Genomic DNA, 17,188 nt, shown 5'->3' with positions numbered 1-17,188 from the left:
AGGCGGCCTCTGCGAGCAGTGAGTGCTTGGGCAGGGGGGGCAGCCCGCCATGCCCCGGCCGGGCTCTAGGACCCCGCGGCTCGAGGGGGCGGGGCCTAGGAGCCGCCCGTCCCACTGATTGGCGGCTCCCTGGGGGCGGGGCCAGCGCGCCAGCGGCACGGGACCCCGCGATTGGCGGGCGGGGGCGGGGCGAGTTGGCTCGGCTCCTGTGATTGGCGGGCGCGGCGGGTCGGCTCAGCGATTGGTCGGCTTCGGGGGGCGGGGCGGTTGGGCTCCGCCCCCGTGATTGGCAGGCGGGGGCGGGAGCGGGTTGTCCCGGCCGCTGTGATTGGCGGGGGGCGCGGCGGGCCGGCTCGGCGCCTCCGATTGGCGGGCGCTGGCGGGCCGGCGCTCTTGATTGGCTGGCGGCAGGGGGCGGGGCGGCCGCGGCCGCTCTGATTGGCGGGGCGGGGCGGCCGCGGGGTTGGCAGCGGCGCGGCGGGTGCGCGGCGGCCGCCGAGCGGTTTGTTTTGCTCGCGGCCCGGGGGCGGCGGGGAGCGCCCGGCCCCGCCCGAGCCCCCGAGCCCCCCGGCGGGACCCGGAGCGCGGCCGCCGCCCCGCAGGAGGACGCCGAGAAGGAGGAGGAGGCGGCGGCGGTGAGGCCCTCCCCCTCGGCCCGGCCGCCATGGAGCCGCGGCGGTGACAGCCCCGGCCCGCAGCGCCGCCGGCCCCGCGCCCGCAGACATGGGTAAGGGCCGCTCGGGGCGGGGGACGGGGCGAGGCCCGCGGCCTCCGGGCCCCCGGGCCCCTGGCTCTGGTTTGCAGCTCTCTGGGCCCTGTGGCTCCGATCTGCGGCCTCCAGGTCTTTCCTGCGGGCTCTCGGCCCTGTCTTGGGCCCCCAGGACCGGTGGCTCCGCTTTGGGGTCCTCGTGTCTGGGCTGCGACCCCCGGGTCCGGTTTGCAGCCTCCAGGCCCGGTCGCTCCGGTTTGCGGCCTCGGGGCTCGGTAGTTGCAGTCTGGGGTCCCCGGGTCTGGTCTGCAGCCTCCAGGTCCATCCTGCCGGCTCTGGGCTTGGTCTCCGACCCCCGGATCCGGTCACTTGGTCTGGTTTGGAGCCCCCGGGTCCCGTTGCTCCAGTCTGGGGTCCCTGGGTCTGGTTTGTGGCCTCCAGGGCCGTTCTGCGCTCTCTGGGCCCGGTGGCTCCGATCTGTGACCCCTGAGACTCCAGGTGTGGTAGCTCCAGTTTGCAGCCTCCGGGCCAGGCCTGGGCCTCCAGGTCCGTTCTGCGCTCTCTGGCTCTGATCGGTGACCCTCGGGTCTGGTGGCTCCGGGCTGTGATCCCCGGCTCTGGGCGCTCTGGTGTGCAGTCCCCAGGTCTAGTGCTTGAGTCCACGGTCAGACCAGGCTGTAGGCAGCGCAGGCAGCGCCGCTGGCCTGGGGGATTCGGCTAAATTGTCCCTCTGCTCCAGTACCGCTACCCACCCTCAGGCTTTGACTAAAATTGACTGGAACGGTGGAGCAGCACCACTGGACAGGGAGTGGACAGGAGCTTTGCTGATCCCCAGGAATCAGGGTGTTTATTTTGGGATTGGAATTTATGTGCTTAAACTTAATAGGTAAAACTTCTACTCAGGTATTAATTACATCTTGGGAGCCTATCAAAATAGGGTTTTTTTCTCTGTGAAGCTTCTGTTGGATTCTCATTTGCTGTCCTTAGCCCAAACAGTTCCATGTGAAAACAAGCAGAAGAGTTAGGAGAACTCTCTTTCAAGAGTGAAACGTTGCTATTGGAAGCTGCTGTACCTGAATTTGAATGATGAATTCCTTTGGGCTGTATAAAGAACTGCTTACGGAGGGGGGTTTGCGTAACCCCTTTCAGCTTAAGGAGAGGTCTCATATACTGGAAGGAAAAGCTCAGTTTCTTTATACCAGAATTTACTCATGTTTGCATGTTGGCAAGGGAATTACTCTGGCTGTTGTAGTGCAGATCTGCGTTGTGCTCTGTGCTGCTGCTGTAACATTTTTTCTCCGCGTTGAGGGTAGTTTTCTAAGGCTGTCCTTCATTGTTTAGTCTGTATGTATAGTTAGTTCTTATAATCATATTGTAAATTCATAAAGCATTGCACATGTTGCTCAAAGCAAAAGTAAAGAGACTTAATTTCCTTTGTACCCTGCTTTGATTTTATAAATGCAACAAATATATGTAAATCCATCAGTAGGCTTCTCTTTATAAAGAGAGGCATAGTATTATTCTCTCCGTCTCTTCCCTAAAGGAATCAGCCAGATGGTACATAAGCTTAAAAGAGTTGAGAAGGAAGAAGTTGGATTTCCACGGAAATGTTTTCCAGTAGTAATTGGATGCCTGTCTGTAAACATGTGGGTGCAGAATGAAAAAACACCGTTTCGTAGCCTGTTCTGCTATAGCGTTGTACGCTTGTGGTGGAGTTGTGGTGGCTGACAGCTTGTGATGGGAGAGATCTTCGCTCATTGTTAGGCTGTTGTGATCACATAGTCTAAGTAATAATGGATAACAGACTGTATCACACTCTGCTTGTCTTTCATCTCGTTCTTTGTGAACTTGGCTGCGGGATCCGGCGGGTGGTCAGTGGGAGAGGTCAGTGTTGCAGCGTGAACAGTGCTGAAGCCCACTGTGGGCAGTTCTCTGGCCCTTTGTAGAGGGGCTTTCGCTGGGGGTTATTTCTCTTCAGCAGCATTTAAAACATGTACTTGCCCTTAATAAAATAGGTGTCTATCTGAGAAGTAGAGGGGGAGACTGGTATTTGTGCAGGCTGAGCTGAAATGCTCGTCGCAGGCCCAGCTGCAGCCGAGTCTTTCCCTCGATCTGCCCTTTTTTCCTGCCTGTGTCACTTCCTTCCCTTGGCTCACTCACGCACCCAAGGCCGGGCTTGGAGCTCCCAGCTTTAGCAGGAGTGACACCCCCGGTGCGTTGCGTGGAGGGAGCAGGGCCGAGCCTACAGATTAGGACCAGTATCAGTCCTGGCCCTTGGAGTTTTAACCTGGGGGAGAGAAGAAGAACCTCAAATGTACTGGGTCTGTAGAGAAGCTCTGATTTTTCTTTTAAGTCTGTCAACCAGGTCACTTGTGATGTCCAAAAGCCTGCGCAGAACAGTTTCATTACTGCTACAGCTGTGCCAGATACTTGGGGTCTTGTTTATGGCACCATGTGAAGGACTCAAACTTTTTCAAAGCCTTTTCCAGAGCTTTAGAAGAGATCCAGTTTGTCTTCCTGCCTTGTGAAATCCACTCGTTGCTCCTGGATCTGCTGATCCTTTGCGCAGGCAATCAGCTTTGGTGTTGTGGTGGTCAGTAACAAACACATGCATACTAGTTCAGTTCTTTTTTAAACAAGCGTGGCATCACGTCTTCTATTATCACGCTCTATAAAATAGCATCCTGGTTTATAGGGGTTTGTAGACTTCCTGTTTTTACCAACATGCAGATGCTTTTACTCTCAACTTGGTGATTTTTTTTTTTCAAAACCATTTCCATTTCTGCCACAGCAAATACACTGACTCGCTCAGACCTGTGTAATAAACCACGTATTAGCTGAAATAAATGCTTTATGTAGAGGAATAGCTTTCTCTGTAAGTAGCAGTTCCCCTTTATCGATGTTATAAAAATCCTTCAGTGTAGTTTTCGAAACATGAAAAGCATTTCCTGGACAACATCTTTCCCGCACAAAGCAGAACTGTGTTTCCCAGACCTTCTGGAGACCTAGCAAAAAGGGTCTCAGTGCGCTTCAAAAACTGCCTAGTTTCCATTTGTAGTACCTTTTTCATTGTGTGGTAAACGTGATGCTGCTGCGCGTGCTTGTTTACAGTCAGGCTATGGACATCCTCTGTTTTGATGGAAATAAAGTATGCATGCTTCTTAACATTAAATCCATCACGATGCTGTCCTAAGTGGAAACACTTTTTCCCTATGCAAGCTCAGATCAATATTTGACATTAATGTTTTAAAAAGATACAATACTCCTTAGTTTCCTACCTCACCAACGCAGGGATGAATTGCAGAAAGGACATTTTGGTACTGGGGAGCCTGTAGCTTTGTGTAAGTCTATTAAAAAACGTATAATCACGTAAGAATCAAATTCATCTGAAGTTGTTCCATCAGCCTTTGCTAGTACATTGTGCTCCTTTCTACATGGATGCAAGTAAGATTTCGGCATTAGCACTTGTCTACAGAGGAAAGGAGTTTACAGTGAGGGCGAGGTGGTCTGTGCAGGATGCTTGCCACGTGTCACCGTAAGAATTTGATGTCTTAGCGTATTACAAATTCCCAAGTTGCCTTCGCTAATAAAGAAATTCACTGTGTAGCTGAGCTACCGTCTTCGTTTGGAGGTACAGAATTGTTTGGGTGTGTGTCCTCTTTGCCCGCTCCCTCATACAAATGACACTGAAAATCCTCTGACTTTAAATGCAGCCTGGGCTTTGGGATTCAACACCTGTAACTGCGATTACATCGTAACCGGTGATCCTTATTTTCAAGGCATGTGCCGTGCTGTTTAGATGCAAATTCTTATTCTTTGATTGGCTTGGTTTCTTGTGATGAGTGCTTAGTTATAAACTGCTTTCATAGCTGGTTTGCTTCTTGCCCAAAGGAACTCTGCCAAGACAAGCTCTTCTTCATCCTCCTGGTATCTGGCCAAACCCGAGCTGCACTGTAGTGGAAAACTTGTATCCCAGCTCTTCACAGCGTGCTTTGGGTGGCAGGGCTCTGGGGGTGTGCCAGTCCATAGCTTGTGATATTTTGTTGTGAAGCTATAGTCTTTTTCTGCTGGGTGACTGAATGGCTGTGCTTAATATCAAACAAGATTAAAGAATAAGAGTGAGCTGGAAACATTCCAGTACAGTAAAAGGTTGAACCTTCACGTGTAAACCTGGAAAATAAAGACTGTGCTGTTGGCTACCTGGAGCTTTAACTCCATACGCAACTGTTCTGTCACAGTTTCCTCCCACAAGGGGTTACTTAGTGCTGAGATAGGTCCTGGCAGTTATTTCCTTTGGCTGATGTGCTTTTCAAAAAGCAACCTCTTGCTTTGGTTGCGTTACTTATACCCCTCACTTCTTTTGCATGCAGCTGGAATTTCAAGGAGTCCTCTCCCAGCTGCCACAATGTCGTTATTGTCTCGTTTGGCTTGTCTTGGACAGCAGAAATTTGGTGGGTTTTGATTTTTTTTTTAAGTAACTTATTTTGCTCTGCTCTGCTTGCCTTTTGTAAGAGTTTTATTCTAATTAACACCTTCTGCAAATGCATCTGGAGATTTTTTCTTTTCCACTCTATCATCTGGCCTAGGCTTGGTGTTTCTTGTGTTTTGGTAGTGCGTAGTGAAGTCCGTGATGGAAAAACCTCTGCTCTGGTGTTTCGTACTGCTAGAAACTTAAGCCAGACCTTCTGGGCAGAGACTATTGGTTGGACCAAAGTTAACGTTAGCATGACTTTTGTCCTGACCGGGACTTTAAGATGTTGCCCCCCTTACTAATACAAATATTTCCCCTCTCTTTTTGCTTTTAATGTTGGTGGCATTAACTCCCTGCATGCTTTAGAAGCTGTATGTGTCCCACATCTGTCCTCTTCAAGCATTGCAAAAATTGGGTTTGTTGTTCAGACATTGATTAATTATGAACCCAGTTTTCTGCGTAAAAGAAAGGAAGTATCCAGCGTATTGAGCACTGCACACCTGGTGCTCTGGGCTGTGATAGGTTTGCGTTACCGGTTCCCATCACTTCCAAAACTGCCAGTCGTAAAGAAAAAACCCCAAACTTTGCATCCAACGATGGTGCTTGAACCCAGCCAGGCTCCTCTAGAAAGAGCTTGTTCTTTGGGCATGTTTGGAGCTCATCTAATCCCTGCTTCAAACTGCCTGTCTAAATTATACCTCAGTATAATTGATCCCTAAATGAGTTGGTCTGAGCCCACAGCCTTGCAGTCCGGTAGGCAGGAGCGTGCCGATGGCAGGTCATCCCAGTGGTGGCACCTGATGCTGCTGTGTTAGACTGACAGCGCGGTGCTGAGAAGCAGAGCAGCTCTGCAGTTTCCAGTAGAACCAAACTTCACCAGTTAACTTTCTTTCCTTTTTGCAATATCAATTAATTTAGGATCCACCACAGCCCAGCTACTATGCTTTTCTCACCTTTTTTTGTCTCTCTGTTTTCTGGGCTTCACACAAAGTTCTGCTAAACATCACATCTGTCCTCAAAACTAGCAAGCAATGGAGGAACGCTCTGAATTGGTTACGTAAAAAATCTTAGCTTGAGAAAGTAATTTTCAGTCAGTAGTGTGTAATAGAAATATTTCAATGTGTGGGTTTTGTTTTCTTGCATTTGCAAGAAGCCTTGAATTGAACCTGCTGCGTTGTACTCAGCCAGCAGACAGTGGTCTTAATGCTGTGCAATTTGAATCTGCTCGGTAAATCTTGAAGTCTCCTGAAACGGTTTGAACTTTGTTCTACCAGCTTGTTTTGGGGGAAGGGAGGAATGCGTTAGGGAGTTTGGTGCAAGTGGATTTGCATTCAGAGGTTTTCCAAGATGACTCTTTGTCCAGATTTTCATTTTTCTTTCTGCTGGCCGTGGTTTGTTCTGCTAACAAGAAGGAATTCTAAGTTAACAGGATATAAAATTGGAAAGAACAGATTCTTACCAGGTTTTCCTTGGCAGAAGCAGTTTGCCCTTCCTAAATGACCTGTGATGATCTAGCAAATCTGTCCAAGTTGTACAGTTTGTTGTGAAGCAATTTGAACAGAACCAGGGGCTAGGGATATTTATTCTGAATTTTACTATGGCCAGATCCTTTTGTAACATTGGACAAGTGACTTAAAATTTATCCACCTGTTCGCTACTTTGTGATGTAAGGTTGACTTTGAGCTTTTTAAGACTAAATGAAATTACAGTGTATTTGCAAAGATCCGAAAGAGGATTGTCTTTCTGTCAGCACACAGAATACAAGTGCCGAGGTGTTACGGTTGGTACTCACCCATGCAATTTACTGTTGAAATTCTTGTGCATCACAGATGAACAAGAGGCCTTAAAATCCATCATGAAGGACCTGGTAGCGCTCCAGATGAGCCGACGTCACAGGCTGACGGGGTATGATACCATGAAGAATAAAGACACCGCTCACTCCAACAAACAGGTAACAAGCATTTAGTGAGTATCTAGAATCACTACCCGGAGGTGGAAGGGACAGAGTAGGTTGGCAGCGGGTCTGCTGCCTCTGTTCTGGCTGGTGCTTCTGACTCCCGAAGCATCCCAGGTGGATGAGCTGTTCTTGTTCAGGCCATGTTGCCAGTCTGATAGCTTTTTTATTTACTTCCCTTTAGGGACTAGGGAGGGTACAGATTTGACAATCTGCAACATCTTAGTATTCTGCCTCCCTCCTACACAGGTTTTTGATGGGGTTTGCTCTGCGTAGATTGGCTAAAAAGTTTACTGACTGGTTTTCTGGTTTTCTGGTAGTATTGCTGTTTCTTTTAAAACTACTTTATTTAATTTTTAAAGAAAAAACACAATGCCAGCAGTCCACCTGTCTTGGGCAGCCCCGCAATAACAAACCAGTGTGCCTCTGCAGTGGAAGAAAAAAAAATTCCGGTAAGAAAACTGGCTTCCTATTCAATATTAGCAATTATAAATTAAGAGCATGTTTTAAAGTCACGTGCAATGACCTTTATAAATTCATTTAAGCAGGTGTAGGAGGCCAGAAAAGCTGTTCTTTACTGACTCTGTCATGATATAGCAGCATGATGTGCTTTTCAGTGTAGTGGAGATAATGTTTACATTCAAAGCGGGGAACTGAGAAGCATAGTGATGAAAAGGAAACGAGTATTTCCATTTCTGATGGAAAAGGAGGCCACTGGAGTTTAGAGACACATAAAGCAGTCTGCTGGGTAATGAACTAATGCTGGTCTCATCTTCGTATGACTCAGACTGCACGTGGATACAGAATGAAGGTCCTCATAAAAGGTGGTCAAACGGAAGTTGATCCAAGAAGAACAGTGAAGGAGATTGTCTGAAAGGACTGGCTTTAGTGAAGCTGTAATCAACCTGGCTTCAGTTAAAAAGGAACCAGCTCTTTGCAGGTGTCTGAATAGAGGCAGCATCCTTTGCAGGGAGGGTTGTCTGGAGTTACCTGCTCGTGTGTCACAGAGAGGGGAAAGAGACAACCCTTGTGAAGCAAGTTTCCCAAAAAAAATACTTCAGTGAAGTGGCAGGGTCAATGCTTTGAAGTTTCTCTAGGTTCATTCATATTTTATTTTTTTTTTTTAGAGAAAACTATTGCATTGGCTTTCAGGTAGAAAGAAGGGATGTGGTAGTATTGCTCAGTGTCAGCTGCATATCGCTTGAATGAAATTCTTGAATGCAAAAGCTACAATTTCAGTCAAGAATTCTTTGTCTGTTACTTTCTTGACAAATTATATCAAGTTACTTACAGGTAGACTAATGTTAACCAGGGAACTTGCCTATAACTCTTTGCAGTTATATCCTTATTACAGACTTAAGCTTTTTGGAGCAGGCTTTAAAGTTCATGTCTGTCTTTTCCTTCAGCTTTGTCTGCTCGTACTTGTTCAACTGGGGTCTGGGATTTCCTTGAATGTGCTGGACAAATCCATAGGGGGAATAGTCCAAAATCCTTTTGAAATCACTCTGAAGCATAAATTCAGAGATGCCTTAAATCAGAGTCTGTAGTCATTATTTATGATACCGTGTCATGGAACTGGAACGCTTAAACACCAAACTTGGATTTGATTTCTTATTCATCTCTTGGGGCAGTTTATGTGAGTTGCTTTAAAAATTGGTTTATATAGGCAATAGGTTTACTGCTTTCAAAGGAAAAGGCAGTCTGTTTTTAACTCCTTGAGGTTCTCTCTGAAATGTAAACCCTGAAATCACTTTGAATACCTTTTCTTAGACAGATGCAAATGGCCAGTGTCTGATCTGTTTAGAAAAATCATCAGCTGACCAATCCCAAATTCCACCCTCCTTCTCTTTGTTACCATTACATGTTTGAAAGCATGCAGTGCCATTGAGAGAGGTATTTTAGTTTGCTCAGGTACCAGCAAGCTCAGGTACGAAGAGTCTTGAAGATCTTTTAGGGTTGTCTGACTTTAACTAGCGAGAGCTTTGTTGCTGAGCTGTTTCATCACCTAAAATACATCCTGAGGCCAGAAATTTAAACTGAAAAATTACTTTAATTCCATTCAACACAAACAGTCCTGTTTTGTTCCCTCAGACTGGGCTACTTTATATAGCTCTTCTTCCCTGAAAATCCCTAATACAAAGGGATTGTTCCTCCATCCATTGTCCCTAAGAAACAGCTGTTTCATCGGTACTTGGCTGGTGGACATCCCTTATAGTTCATCATTCCTATACCATTTGTTGCATTTCTCCTTTATTCTTCAATTAAGATGAGTTCTGTAGAATTTGCTTAGTTTTAGTGTCACTCTAGAGGAAGTTCTTTCTCTCCCCACATCTGAGAAAACATCTTTGATAAACCTAGATGTGAAATACCTGCCTGCAGTTGGCTGTGGCTCTGACTGGGGAGCTGAGTTGTCACGATTGGTTCTGTACCGACTGCTGCTGCAGGAATCCTGTGTGTTCGCAGGGACTGCCTGGGTCCCTTTGAACTGCATTCTTCACCACTAGGCCTGCCAGATACTTCCTCTAGTTAAAGAGCATTTCCTGGCCACGTTTTTTTGAAGTTCCTAGATGTCTGATTGCCTATTGTCTAAGGCTTTCACAGATGGCTTAATCTATTCCAATCGCATAAATTGCGCAGTAAAAATTATGGAGTCTTATCAGAGCAGATTTTTCCCTTTTATTTTTATCTTTGTGACCTAAATTGGGATTTGAACTTTTATCTCCAGAGTTGAAAGTTCAGCGTGTTGACTCTTCCGTGCAACAGAGCATCTTGTGAGTTTATAGGGAAAAATGCACAGGTGGTGTGGTCGGCGCTCTGAACCACTGGCCAGATATGGATGATGACCCCTTTGCACTTTAAAAGATGACACGTTGTTAATTTGTTTCTAATTTCATACTTTGAGTTTCAGTGCAAAAGTGGAGATTTAGTCTGTGTCTTAAGAGTAAAGAATGTAGCATGTTCCCTATATTTCTCTCCTCATTTTTTGTTGTTGTTGTTGTAGAAGAAAACATGCTTGCTTTGAGAATGAGCGCATGAAGAAAATCAGTTGGACTCAATTTCATAAAATCCTGGAATTGTTTGGGTTGGAAGGGATGTTAAAGCCCATCCAGTTCCAACCCCCTGCTGTGGTCAGGGCCACCTCCCACTGGACCAGGCTGCTCAAGGCCCCATCCAACCTGAATTTTTAATTTCAGATTTTTGCCATGCAGCATTATGGATGGATTAATTTTCCTTATTGTTAATATAAGCTTCAGTGTCCTCTGTTTAATTGACAATTAGTAAAAATTGCAACTTAGTTTTTACCACTTCCCGTCTTTTTCTCCTGTAGCAATTTCCCCATTCCATATGGTGCTCATGTCTTCTTGTCAGATGCTTGTTGTCCACAGTCGTCTTCAGCTTCCATGGAGGCAGTAATTGGACTTGTGTTCTAGATTAGCCTTTTGAGGAGTTGATTCCTGCTGCAATCACAAATTGACTTACTTTGTGCTTGGGCCTTAAAATATTGATATGACCTGTTTGTGTGCTGTTATGTATGCCAGAGTTTCACTGCAGACTAACCTTTCATTCTTTCTTATGCAGAATGATGTAAGGATAAAGTTTGAACACAACGGGGAAAGACGGTAAGTCTGTCTTCACTACTTTGATTCTTTGCTTAGTAGAATAATGTAGTAATTAGTAACATCAGGTTAAATGTTTTGTTGGCTTTGTGTTCCTTGTTCCTGAATGAAAAACATACAGTAAAGACAACAGCAACTAGGTCAGCCACATTTCAGTTATTCTTACAAATTACTGTGTCATATAACGCTTTGATTTATTTTCATAATATCTATTTGTAAGTGCTTGCAGTTATAGGTAATCCAGAGGGACCTGGACAGGCTGGAGAAGTGGGCCTGTGTGAACCTCATAAGGTTCATCAAGGCCAAGTGCAAGGTCCTACACCTGGGTTAGGGCAATCCTCAGTTTCAGTACAGGATGGAGGATGATGTGATTGAGGGTAGCCCTGCGGAGAAGGACTTGGGGTGCTGGTCGGCAAGAAGCTTGACATGAGCCAGCAATGTGCACTCACAGCCCAGAAACCAGCCGTGTCCTGGGCTGCATCAAAAGAAGCGTGGCCAGCAGAGCAAGGGAGAGGATTCTGCCCCTCTATTCCGTTCTTGTGAGACCTCATCTGGAGTGCTGTGTCCAGTTCTGGAATCCTCAATATAAGTCTATGGAACTGTTGGAGCAGATCAAGAGGAGGCTCCAAGGATGATCTTAGGGCTGGAGCAGCTCCCGTAGGAGGACAGGCTGAGAGAGTTGGGGTTGTTCAGCCTGGAGAAGAGCAGGCTCTGAGGAGACCTTATGGTGACCTTCTGGTACCTGAAAGGGGCTACAAGAAAGCTGGGGAGGGACTGTTCTCAAAGGCTTGTGATGATAGGATGAGGGGCAGATTTAGACTGGACACAAGGAGGAATTTCATTACTATGATACTGGTGAGGCCCTGGTCCAGGTTGCGCAGGGAAGCTGTGGCTGCCCTGTCCCTGAAGGGGTTCAAGGCCAGATTGGATGGGTCCTTGGGCAGCCTGATCTCGTGGGAGGTGTCCCTGCCTGTCACAGGGGGGTTGGAACTGGATGATCTTTAAGGTCCCTTCCAACCCAAACTATTCTGTGATTCTGTATTAAAAAAGCTGTCCAGCCTGATAAATAAATTCAGCCTAATAGTTTTATTTCAGATACGTTCCCTGTTTCATGTAACTAAAACCAAATGAATCTGATCAAATTAGTGTCATTCTTTTCTAGTTTCTCACTTCCTGATGACCTCTCGCTAGCACTGTCCTGCTGGGACTGAGCAACAGATACATCAAGGGAAGATTTTTGCGTTGGCCTAAAAGTTTCCTTGTGATTTCCTCTGATGCTTAGTTTTGAGACACTTTCTTTTATAAAAACCAGATTCAATTATATTAGCATTTTCGATTTTTATTGTTTCCAGTGGGTAAAATTGCCTACACATTTCAAAGTGGGCCTCAAAAAGCCTCTTGCCTGCCATGTAATTGAGAGGAGATCTCAATGCTGTTATGGCTGTGTGAACATACAGAAAGGGTCCAATCTTGTTTGTAGCCTCTTTGAGGATGTTTCCCTTGCTGTTGGGAAAAAGGGATCTTAATGTTAGGTTCCAGTTTCTGAAGACGTTATTTGGATTGCGTGCATGAATTTGTATACTACTCTTCACAGACATCCTCTGGGAATCCTTTGGTTTCTCCCATCCCGGACAGTACTTTCAACATGAAGTAGCTCATGGATTCATGATAAAATGCCATTTTAATGTTGCTTGTACCACTAGTGATCCTAACAGCCTGTTACTTGCAAGGGTTGCTGGCTGAGCTACTTAAGCTCCTCCTCAAGTACCTTCCTTTGTCAAATTTAGGAATTTTTCGCTAAAACAGAAAAGCAGAGGTGTTCTTTGTTGGTAAAGCAGGCAGTAGAGAATATTTTGTAAAGTCTTCCTCAAAAATAGAATCTTTTCATTCACCAACATCCTGTGTGGTGACTTCTGTTACTAAAAATCCCCGACTTCTGGTGCTTGAAGAAAATTTTAAAAGTAATCCTATTTGGCATCTCTTGGTGCCTTTGTCAGCCAGATCTTCTCAGTCCTCTGCTGTGTGAAGGGCGTTGTGTGCACCACAACAGAGCCACTGTGTGACATGGCACCGTTTCTTGTGATACCATGTTAGGACAAGGTAACTTAGAAGCAAAATCTTGTCACCACAGTCATATCATCTTGCATGTCTTCTGCCTGAGTGTGTTTAAGATGGCACGAAGCTCAGGGGAGAAGAAAGGTTGGGTTTTTTTTCTGAAGTAACATTAAAATGAAAAGGTTGATTGTGTGTTAGTCTAATTATGCAGTTACGCTTGCCTGAATTCCCCATTCCCAAAGTGGTATGCAGTTACAGACAGCAAGCTTGCACCGAGAATGTAAGTGTGTGTGCTTGGTTTCAGAGGAGCTGCCAGATCTAACCACAAATATTTAAGGTGGTCAGGCAGGAATGGGCTCCTTAAACCTTGCAGTCCATGATTTTGTGTTAGAGGAGCGCACAGGGTTTTTAAACTAATAGAATTTGTGGCACCTGAGAACAACTCTGCTTTTTAATACATGGACTGTAGAATGGAAGCCTTTATAAGGGGCTTTGGCTCAACAGAGAGCTAAATTACGTTTGTGCGGTGCCAGAGTACTATGATTTCATGGATGGGTTTCTTAGTAATATGTAGAAGATGTTATTGTGGGCTGCTTTTTAACAAGGACAATTATTTCTGAATAGCTGAATGTTGTAGGTCTGGTTGCAAGATGAACCCTTCCTGGGAAGGGGCTAAGGAAGCTAAGTAACACTGGAGCTGTTTAAAACAAAAGCTGCATATCAAGAAAGGTTACTTAGTGCTGGCAAAGCAGGCACGTTGGACATTCTGGAAACTAAGCCTTCTATCCAAAGCACAGGTTCAGCACGAACTTGTGTGAGCTTCCCCAGAGGTGATTCAGGGTTTCACTGAGCTCAGAGATTTGCCACTGTGAGCAAGATAGGTCTTGAATTTCTGTGGTTAATTCAGGTCTTCCTGTTTCTGCCCGATGGCAAAATTGTGAAGTGGTGCTAGTAAGCTTTTTCAGGCAGTATTTCAGCTGTGAGTTGTTTTAAGGTGCAGTGGTAGGGTGAGCAGCTATGGAAGTGGTGCAGTAGCTTTCAGGAGGATGGTCGCTGTCAGCTGTTTGTTTAACTTGCTGGTAGTGGAGATGCGGTTTGGTCGCGTGGCCCATGGAAGCAGATGGCGAGAAGTCTGGTTGCAGGAGCCGGAAGGCAGGAACAACCAACAATCTGGGCCTTGTGCAGCAGGGAGATGAAAAGCGGGTTTCTGAGCAGAAGACATCTTTGGTTTGCTAGAATAGTGGGTTGTAAACTATAGCTCAAACTAGAGTTTGAATCCTCCATTTCTTGACCTAGGATATGTTGCCCACCGATTCTTTTGAAGAGGGTGAAATTCATGCTTTTCCACAGCTGTCAAGGTAGCGGCTTTCTGAGTACTTGACAGCTTCCTACAGAAGAACATTCCACCAAAATAAACAGTTCTAGATACTTTGCTGGAACTGCATATTTATACTTTAGAGAAAGCATTAGAGTTTCTATTCCAAGGTAGCCAAAACAGTAATGAAAACAAAGAAAAGTCGATTGTAATTTTCTGAAAAGCGTGCACGTGCTGTGGGATTCTGCAGGGTCCTCCTAGGACGGCTGTGCCTGTTACCATTTTGCAACCTTCCAGTGCCTGAAAGGGGCTACAAGACAGATGGGGAGGGACTGTTCACAAAGGCTTGTGGTGATGGGATGAGGCACAATGGGTATAAACTGGAGAAGGGCAGATTTAGACTAGACATAAGGAGGAATTTCTTCACGATGAGAGTGGGGAGGCCTTGCTCCAGGTTGCCCAGAGCAGTAGTGGCTGCCCCATCCCTGGAGGGGTTCAAGGCCAGGTTGGATGGGCCTGGGGCAGCCTGATCCAGTGGGAGGTGTCCCTGCCCATGGCAGGAGGTTGGAACTAGATGATATTTAAGGTCCCTTCCAACCCAAACTATTCTATGATTCTATGATTTTTGATTTTTTGAGGCCATTTGTGAATGTTCACCTGGCGAGGACACAGCTGAGCCCTAGAACTGGTGTGCCCCAAGGTCTGGGCTCAGGGGGAGTAGTGTGAACCATTGACATCTGTGTGTATTTGGTGTGTCAGTTGATTGGTGAAGGTACCCAGAGATGCCTTACATACGAAAGTACTCATGAGGGATGAAACAGTGAGAGTACGAGACTGATCTGCCTTGTGTGAATAATCTGCTTTATACAAATATTCTGAATTATTGCCAGTCAGCTGTGCCACTGCTGTTACAGCTTGAAGCTGTGTTTAAGTTTTGATGTATTACGTCTCTCTAATAAAAAATAAGCAAATTTTTTATGTAAAGCAAGCAGTGAGTGACAAACAGAGGCATAGCCACAGTTAGATTTGACTTCAGGTCTTGAGAAATGCTACAGCTGTGTTGCAGAGGATTTGAAGGGTAACTGCAGAGACTGTGGAGTGAGCCTGTGATTCAGATATTTGGAGGTGTTTGAGCTGAGCATGCAGTGGAGCTAATGTGGAGCTAACATCACAGACCACCTTTGGGAAAGAGGGTTTCAGATTCCTTTGTGTCCTCCTGATGATGCCTTCCCTCTAGAGTTCAGGACTGAGTTGCTGTGGGAGTGTTTGTTGAAACCATTTTAAACTGGAATGTGTTTTGGACATTTTTGAGGAGCTGAGTTGAGTTGAGTTCAGATATTGGAGTACTTAAACGAAGTACTTTTTTGTTCTTTGGGCCTTTTGCAGCTTTTAATTCAGTTCTCACTGAATGGCTTTGTTTGTGGTTTGTGCCTGAGGCAGTATTCTTTAATCCAAAGTGCATAGGAGATTTGTGTCCTGATAAGCGAGGGAAATGTATTCAGTAAAGGATAATTTTTCATTCAGGGACAAAGGGATTCTGTTTGAAATCTTCAGTTGAAAGTTGCTTTTTGACAAACAATTCAGAAATGGACCAGAGATCGAGAATTCCTTGCTAAAATAATTAATATCAAATCAAATTGGAAAGGTTCATGACCCACTTGAGGGGGAAAGAACATTCAAATGTGTCTTCAGTGGTTTGGCCATCTGATTTGATTGCATTATCAAGTATATCTCTGAATTTAATCGGTGATTCTCTTTCGTTCCAGAATTATCCCATTTGTCCGCCCCGTGCGCTATGAAGACGTGCAACAGAAAGTGAAAACAGTCTTTGGCCAGCCACTGGACCTCCACTACATGAACAATGAGGTACAGAGCCTTGTTATCAGTGCTCAGAATGTGGAACGCTTTCTGGATGACACCTCCTTTTCTCATCCAAAATTCCTTAAATTTAGTTTTCACTTCTTCCCTCTAATATGAACCAGAGTTGGATCACTCTGCTCCGGAGGAAAACTTGCTGATACTCATAATACATCCATCCCACTAATGTGTGTATTGTACAAACATCAGCACCTTGCTTCCTTGTACCAGTATTGAATCATAGAGTCAGGGAGTAGTTTGGATTGGAAAGGACCTTAAAGATCACCTAGTTCCAACCTGCTGCCCTGGGCAGGGACACCTCCCACTGGATCAGGCTGCCCCAGGCCCATCCAACCTGGCCTTGAACCCCTCCAGGGATGGGGCAGCCACAACCTCCCTGGGCAACCTGTTCCAGTGCCTCACCACTCTCACTGTGAAGGAATTCTTCCTTATGCCTATCCTAAATCTGCATAATGAAAATCGGTGAAATAATTCAGCAATCAGAATCTGATCTTATGTTTCTTTTTTCTACTGGTGGTTTTAAATACCAGTTATGGAAGAGACTTATTAATTCTGGTTTTTTTCTAATTATTTTTTTTCCTGTTCTTTGTTTTGCAGCTATCTATTCCTTTGAAAAATCAAGATGACCTGGATAAAGCAGTGGATCTCTTAGACCGAAGCTCTAATTTGAAAAGCCTTAGAATATTATTGCTGTCTCAGGACAGAAACCATGTAGGTAACGACCTCTATGACTGCAGCAAAATGAAGGTTTTTACCCTTGTCTCTGAAATGCTGGTAGCCTTATCTGAGAGTAATAGGGATTAGTAAAATTGCTCTTCACAGATGCGAATGCATATGTTTATCCTCTTTGCTTTGGCTTAGCTATAGGTATCTTTTTATTTTTTTTTCCCCTCCTGGCTTCAGCAGCTGTTCAAGGACTAAACGACTGCAGCTTTTTAAGCTGTAACATGAAGGCCATTTTATATCAAGTACCCAATGACTGTATTCAGAAACACATAATGAGTTTGGTTTGTAGAGAACTATTTCACCTTTGATTAATAGCATAGTGTTGAAAGTGCATGTAATTATCTTGCCTTTAAGAAAGCACAGGTTGTCCTTGCAGACTAGCTATTAACACTTTTTTTCCTGGGTGTGAAGCCTGAGGGCAGCTCCCAGTGGTTTTTCAGTTCTGTAGCCTAATGCATTGAAT

At 45.5% G+C, this 17,188-nt stretch overlaps 1 protein-coding gene across 2 annotated transcripts in view; it reads left to right on the top strand.

Moving 5' to 3' along the window:
* The first annotated feature begins 628 nt into the window (after positions 1-628).
* The window catches only part of MAP3K3 (mitogen-activated protein kinase kinase kinase 3), a 40,893-nt gene continuing 24,333 nt past the window's right edge, over positions 629-17,188 (top strand). For both annotated transcript variants that reach the window (XM_069876996.1, XM_069876995.1), the window contains exons 1-6: positions 629-727; positions 7,010-7,131; positions 7,497-7,586; positions 10,714-10,754; positions 15,888-15,987; positions 16,597-16,710. In XM_069876996.1, coding sequence (XP_069733097.1) covers positions 724-727; positions 7,010-7,131; positions 7,497-7,586; positions 10,714-10,754; positions 15,888-15,987; positions 16,597-16,710 — 471 coding nt within the window. In that variant the 5' untranslated portion in view covers positions 629-723. The remainder of the gene's footprint in view (positions 728-7,009; positions 7,132-7,496; positions 7,587-10,713; positions 10,755-15,887; positions 15,988-16,596; positions 16,711-17,188) is intronic.

Source organism: Phaenicophaeus curvirostris, chromosome 26 (assembly GCF_032191515.1).
Source record: "Phaenicophaeus curvirostris isolate KB17595 chromosome 26, BPBGC_Pcur_1.0, whole genome shotgun sequence".
In the NCBI taxonomy this organism is placed as follows: Eukaryota; Metazoa; Chordata; class Aves; order Cuculiformes; family Cuculidae; genus Phaenicophaeus; species Phaenicophaeus curvirostris.
The sequence above is the reverse complement of the archived record's forward strand: the minus strand, read 5'-3'. Positions and strand labels throughout refer to the sequence as shown.